The 6,903-nt window shown below is 40.8% G+C and overlaps 1 protein-coding gene across 5 annotated transcripts; it reads left to right on the top strand.

Annotated features, from left to right (window-relative positions):
* Positions 1-1,742: 1,742 nt before the first annotated feature.
* Positions 1,743-6,377, top strand: LOC112222129 (mRNA export factor). Of its 5 annotated transcripts, none has more exons than XM_024384763.2 (13): positions 1,743-1,857; positions 2,188-2,306; positions 2,443-2,547; positions 2,663-2,755; positions 2,841-2,927; positions 3,077-3,163; positions 3,498-3,569; positions 4,763-4,870; positions 5,113-5,219; positions 5,317-5,392; positions 5,512-5,706; positions 5,829-5,914; positions 6,093-6,377. In XM_024384763.2, coding segments are annotated over exons 2-13 (1,098 nt in total). In that variant the 5' UTR covers positions 1,743-1,857; positions 2,188-2,225; the 3' UTR covers positions 6,094-6,377. The 5 variants fall into 5 exon arrangements, with proteins under 5 accessions (XP_024240531.1, XP_024240527.1, XP_024240529.1 ...); XM_024384759.2 differs by having other exon boundaries at positions 4,763-4,891; XM_024384760.2 differs by lacking the exon at positions 1,743-1,857 and adding an exon at positions 1,885-1,912 and having other exon boundaries at positions 4,763-4,891.
* The last annotated feature ends 526 nt before the right edge of the window (positions 6,378-6,903 follow it).

The following is a 6,903-nucleotide window of genomic DNA, read 5'->3' as shown; positions in this document are numbered from 1 at the left end:
CAAGCAATGCAGGTGTAGAAGCACGGTGGCTAGGAAAAACTCCCTAGAAAGGCATAAACCTAGGAAGAAACCTAGAGAGGAACCAGGCTATGAGGGGTGACCAGTCCTCTTCTGGCTGTGCGGGGTGGAGATTATAACAGAACATGGCCAAGATGTTCAAATGTTCATAGATGACCAGCAGGGTCAGATAATAATAATCACAGGGGTTGTCGAGGGTGCAACAGGTCAGCACCTCAGGAGTAAATGGCAGTTTGATTTTCATAGCCGATCATCCAGAGTATCTCTACCGCTCCTGCTGTCTATAGGGAGTTGAAAACAGCAGGTCTGGGACAGGTAGCACGTCCGGTGAACAGGACAGGGTTCCATAGCCGCAGGCAGAACAGTTGAAACTGGAGCAGCAGCACGGCCAGGTGGACTGGGGACAGCAAGGAGTCATCAAGGCCAGGTAACATATTTAAAATCATCCACCCCTAAAGAAAAAAGAAAAGAACAAGAAACAGTTGTGGGACACACACACACTCAACCCCTTTCCCTCAAAACAACCATAGACTCAGATTCTCAACAGTTGCACCATCCCAGATGTTAACTCAAGAAAGGTCTTGATTAATGAATGCATATACAGTTGCAGCTATAACAGGCTTATCTGAGATCTTTATACTTCATCATAGCAGACTGTCAGTAGGTGAAAATAGCCAGATGTCCTTTAATAAGAGCACATTATTCAAATTGAGATGACAGAAAATGTGGGAGAAATTAGGATGACATCTTTGTGGTGTGTGTGAGTGTGTGTGTAATATATAATAACATACACAGAGTATACAAACATTAACAACACCTTCTCTTTCCATTACATAGACTGATCAGTTGAATCCATGTGAAAGCTATGATCCCTTGTTGATGTCACTTGTTACATCCACTTCAAATCAGTGTAGATGAATGTGAAGAGACGGGTTAAATAAGGATTTTTAAGCCTTGTGAGAATAAAGACATGGATTGTGTTTGTGTGCCATTCAGAGGGTGGATGGGCAAGATATAATATTTAAGTGCCTTTAAATGGGCTATGGTAGTAGGTGCCAGGTGCACCGGTTTGTGACAAGAACTGCAAAGCTGCTGTGATTTTCAGGGTCAAAAGTTTCCTGTGTGCATCAAGAATGGTCCACCACCCAAAGGACACCCAGCCAACTTGACAACAGTGGGAATCATTGGAGTCAACATGGGCCAGCATTCCTGTGGAACGCTTTCGACACCTTGTAGAATCCATGCCCCAACAAATTGAGGCTGTTCTAAGGGCATGGGGTGCAACTCAATTTAAGAAAAACACTCTGAGCAGGCACCTTGGATATAAGAGGTTGTTGATTTCAAATAGTAAACAAGAATATACAAGCTATCCACATGGTATCAAAGAAACTCCTGATTTGTTCAAAAAAGCAAATACAAAGTCTAGTTCAAATGATTTTAAACCTGATTTTTACAATGACAACACAAATATGGAACTTTATTGCATGACTTCCATTTTTAAGAGAATATGTTGTTTGGTTTGCCTTGTTGATTATATTGAATAGGTAACACCCAAATAAATGTTTATCCTTGAAAGTGTGTAAACCTCGTTTTATATCATGGGAGGAATTAGAACAATGTCAAGATAAATCGGAATCTAGTGATATCTGGTTAACTACTTTTTACAAGTAAAACCCGTATTTAATTGTGAGACGAGATTATCTGTGCAGCGCGTCTGCAATGAATACTACCTGGAACCGGCCCTAAATTGCCGACGCATGTGCAATGAAAGCACTTCCTTTTCCGCTCATTGCGCTGCGTTTTCTTCTTCAACCAAGCTTCTCCTCAGCGTAAAAAAAGGTAAACACAATTGATATGTACACATTTGAAACTACTGCATTTCACTGGGACAAAAGTAAGCTATTTAGTATCAATGCGTCGGTTGATATGATAATTTGGTGCAGATGCATTGCTTGCTAAGTGAACAACATGATAATGGTTTATGAGTAACCTCCATTCATTTAGCTAACGTTCTATCACTGAAGCCCGAAAATAACTAAATCTGTTGCCACAATTTGACAACCACTCGCTAGCGGTCCCCTTGACTTATTGTACTTTATGTATACTATCATGGTAAGGTTAATTGAATAACCACGTTATTGTAATGCTGTCTATTCTGTACCATTTAAGATCACTAACCGCGTGTTGGCTCAAGTGAATCCGACGTCATGAGTTTGTTCGGGGCCAGCACTGGCTTTGGCGCTGGGGGATTTGGAGCGGCAACCACGGACACCCACAACCCAATGAAGGTAAGTAGCTAGCTCATAACATTCCCTATCTGTAACCTGCTTAATAATCAATATTTTACTAGTAGAACTTGTTCTGAGAGGTGTAATATATTATATAATATATATTTGATTTTGAATTATATGTTATCTCATACAGGATGTGGAAGTAACCTCACCCCCAGATGACAGCATCAGTTGCTTGGCGTTCAGTCCTCCTGCCATGCCAGGGAACTTCTTGATAGGGGGATCCTGGGCCAATGATGTGAGTCGTCATGGTCCACTTAAAGTGCCCACTTCATACCTATGTTTGTTGCTATGAGTCTAAATCCCATTCACTTTGTAACAACATATGAGACTGTTTTCTTACATTTTTCCAGGTGAGGTGTTGGGAGGTACAGGACAACGGGCAGACAGTCCCCAAAGCCCAGCAGATGCACACGGGTCCCGTCCTTGATGTCTGCTGGAGTGAAGTAGGCCCCCTCACATCACATATCTTTACCAACCATATGAGGTGTTTGAATGAAACTTGACTTAGTCGTTCCCTTGCTCTTTTAGGATGGTAGCAAGGTTTTCACTGCGTCTTGTGACAAGACTGCCAAAATGTGGGACCTCAACAGCAACCAGGCAATACAGATCGCACAGGTAAATATTTCAGACTATGAATACTGTTTTCAGTGTTATTTTTCAATTTGTAGTTTTATCACCTCTCTGTGCTTCCCTTGAATACATTGACAAGTTCTGTTGACACTAGATCATATTAGAAATGGTCTTTGATTTGTGTTTCCATTTAGCATGATGCTCCTATCAGAACAGTCCACTGGATCAAAGCCCCCAACTACAACTGCATCATGACAGGCAGCTGGGACAAAACTCTGAAGGTAAGAAACATGATTGTGATTGGGAACTATTTTATATAATAGTTATTATAGGTTATTAAAGGAATAGAGCCAGACAGTCCTTTATCCCAGTGGGAGTAAGGCTCCTGAATGACAGTCAATAGAATGTTCAGCGGGCTGGCTTACAGTTGACATTGTACTGATGTGAAGTGTATATTGTGTACAGTTAAATCATTATGAGTCACCCATGAATTTGTATGCTTTGATATGTTTTAATTTACAGTGTCACAAACAAAATTTCCCCATTGTGATCATAAAGTAATTCTTAGTTATACTTTTAATCGTTAATTTATTTGTTTGATTTGCTCTGCTGTAGTTCTGGGACACCCGCTCGCCCAACCCAATGATGTCTCTGCAGTTGCCAGAGAGGTGCTACTGTGCAGACGTGGTGAGGACCTAGTGCTAAAGCTCCAGTGATTCATATTCTTTAAGTGGTTTTCTATAATAGCTCTAAATAGCATTCAGCAGAGTTAAATGTTCCCCAAAAAATTGCTTAAAGTGTGCTGTCCTGGGGCCTCATTTATAAACGGTGCGTATGTACAAAATATACCCCAAAATATGCATGTAACAGTTTTACCACAAAAGTTGTCACAGAACTTGACGTGAGAATGTTCGTTCCTCCACACAAATTAAGACTTGCGTACGCACATCTTCTGGCGGTTTAAGTATTGCAATCAGGAAAGTTGGCCTGTGCAAATGGGGTATATGGTGACACGCTTATTCATAAACACATAATAATGAGATGCAGCCATTTGCTGTTAGTGAGAATAGCAAATATCAAGTGTGTTTGGTTTTTAGATTCTAAAATAATTACAGAATTGTTATTTTCGTAATTATTTCTGAATAAATTCCTTAATTTTTATGGCTGTGATGGGTTCATATTCCTGAAATAGCCATACAACAAATTACCATGTGCATCTCATTTAATTGGGTCTATGTAAATAGATAGGTAATGTATTTCAAGTTTTGCTATACGCGATCACATATGCAGCTTGGTTTCTAGCCGACAGACGAATGTAACAGGTGAACATCAACACAGTTGATCTTGTACTTTGAAGTATGTATGCTACTACTGTATGCCAATTGTTTTCTCTTTCAGAAATGGTCAACACAGCATAAATTACTGCATTTTTTAAAACCTTTCTGCCAACACAGTAAATAGACAAGTTACTGCAAAATAGCATAACTTTCTGCCCACACCTCTACAGAAATGTGACCAAATATGCCATTGATCTTTTTTATAGAAACTGCCGTGGCCTAATTCCAATAGTGACAAATATACAGAAAATAAAGGGAGCGTTATTGTCACTGTAAAAAGTGAACGGAGGGCGTTTTCCGGGTGGAGATTTAACTCGTTCACGCATGTTCAGTTTTATGACAGGTCTGATTTATAACGGGAAACATGCGTATGTATGGTGTGCACCAAGTTTATAAATCTCTATTTTTAAATGTACGCATTCTTTTTAGAAATGGCGTGCGCAGGTATTTGGTGTGAAATGTATGCAACAGTTATAAATGAGGCCGCTGGTTTTATAAGTCATGTGTTGTCAACTCTGCTGATTGGTTCCCTGTTGTTTTCAGGTGTACCCCATGGCAGTGGTAGCGTCTGCAGACCGAGGTTTGATTGTATATCAGCTTGAAAACCAGCCGTCTGAGTTTAGGAGGATAGACTCACCGCTCAAACACCAGGTGACTGGTCTCACATACCAGGTGACTTACAGGTCTCCCTAAAAGAGTTCTTTTGACCTCATTGGGACTTCCTGGATAAATAAAGGTTACATTAAAAAAAGAACAATACATTTACAGGACTGTCTACTACTGTACATACACACCTTTTCAGAGTGCAGTTTCCATTGATTATCAATTATTCATGAATAGTTCATGCCTGTGGTGTACACCCTAACACTACCTCTTCCATCTCCCTGTATCAGCACCGCTGCATAGCCATTTTTAAGGACAAACAGAACAAGCCTGCTGGATTTGCTCTCGGAAGCATTGAAGGGCGGGTTGCAATTCACTACATCAACCCTCCTAACCCGTGAGTGCCACAAACCAGGCTGTTTTTTAAACTGTGAGAAAGACCTTGGCTACCACCCACGGCACCCTATTCACCACACTGTGTTTTTGTGTTGTAGAGCCAAGGATAACTTCACCTTTAAGTGCCACAGGTCGAATGGAACCAACACAGCCACACCACAAGATATCTATGCTGTGAGTCCAGATTTTGCTCTCTACACCCTGCTTTCATATACTTTTGGCCTCAGTCAGTAGGTAGCATAATATATTGGGGTGTTTTTCATGCAAACACCTTGCTGTTTCTGATTAAACAGGTAAATGCCATCTCCTTCCACCCTGTCCACGGGACACTGGCGACTGTTGGGTCAGATGGTCGCTTCAGCTTCTGGGATAAAGACGCCCGCACCAAGCTGAAGACCTCAGAGCAGCTGGATCAGCCAATCACAGCATGCTCCTTCAACAACAACGGCAACATCTTTGCTTACGCCTCCAGCTATGATTGGTCAAAGGTAACATTTTCTCTCGTACCTCATGTTATGATAGGTTGATTTAACACTCATTCTATTCTTTCAAAATGGCCAGGCAATATTTTAAATAAGCAAAATTGATACATCTTTGTGTTAAACCTCAGGGACATGAGTACTACAACCCCCAGAAAAAGAACTACATCTTCCTGCGTAATGCTACTGAGGAGCTGAAACCACGGAACAAGAAATGGTGAGTCAGAATGCCATTGTCATTTCATCAGTCACGTTTGGTCACCTCTATGGTGACCGTCAAGACATGATTTTCTATGCTCTCATTAAGAAATGTAGAACCACATGTATATTGGTGGACAAGAAAAGACTTGAAAGCAACAGACTTAATGGCTTGTACATTTCTCTCATGTCTCTAGATTTGTCCAGTATCTCGCCTGTTGTTTGCAAAATGGAGGGTTGTCAAATGCACACGTCATGCCTGCACGACCCTGTTCCTTTCCTGTGCCAACACCAATGGTGGAGCTGGTGCTTGCAAAATAGGGGTTGCGGAGTGATAAGATATTGTTTTGAAATATCTGATATTTTATTTTGTCACGATACCATGGTTGCATTTAAAGTAATGTTTTTTTTTCTGTTACGTTGTTGTACAATTTAACGATATTGGAGAATGACATATGAGTAGATAAAGACAAGTTACACTATCCAACTGTTTTTTGCAACACCTTTTTTCATTCTCTTACACATATTTTTTAAATTTAACTCGGTGTGTCAGTTAAGAACAATTCTTATTTACAATGGCGGCCTACCCCGGACCAGTTGTGCGCCGCCCTATGGGACTTCCAATCACGGCCGGATGTGATGCAGTGATATGCAGTACTTTAGACTGCTGCTCCACTCAGGAGCCAACCCCTGCACATATTCACATATGTTTAGAACACTAAACAAACAATGCATAGAACATACATGGTATACTGGGTTTCTGTAACTGAACATTACCCTAAAATATGTTTTGTTCTATACGATAGTAGACTACAAGCAGAATTTAGACAGATGGGTTTGGTTTAGATCAGTGTTTCCCAACCCTGGTGGATTACCCCACATTTTTATTGTAACCCTGGACAAGCACACCTGATTCAACTTGTCAACTAATCATCAAGCCCACAATGATTTGAATTGTGTACGTTTGTCAAGAGCTACAACGAAACTCTACTGTTGGAGGTACTCGAG

Source organism: Oncorhynchus tshawytscha, linkage group LG22 (assembly GCF_018296145.1).
Source record: "Oncorhynchus tshawytscha isolate Ot180627B linkage group LG22, Otsh_v2.0, whole genome shotgun sequence".
Taxonomy (NCBI): Eukaryota; Metazoa; Chordata; class Actinopteri; order Salmoniformes; family Salmonidae; genus Oncorhynchus; species Oncorhynchus tshawytscha.
The sequence above is the reverse complement of the archived record's forward strand: the minus strand, read 5'-3'. Positions and strand labels throughout refer to the sequence as shown.

Bases quoted from the DNA above. Each gene is read 5' to 3' on its own strand.
- LOC112222129 (XM_024384759.2), top strand. From the start codon at position 2,226: ATGAGTTTGTTCGGGGCCAGCACTGGCTTTGGCGCTGGGGGATTTGGA. The intron at 3,164-3,497 runs GTAAGAAACATG...GCTCTGCTGTAG, and splicing joins GCTGGGACAAAACTCTGAAG to TTCTGGGACACCCGCTCGCC. The intron at 5,393-5,511 runs GTGAGTCCAGAT...CTGATTAAACAG, and splicing joins CACCACAAGATATCTATGCT to GTAAATGCCATCTCCTTCCA.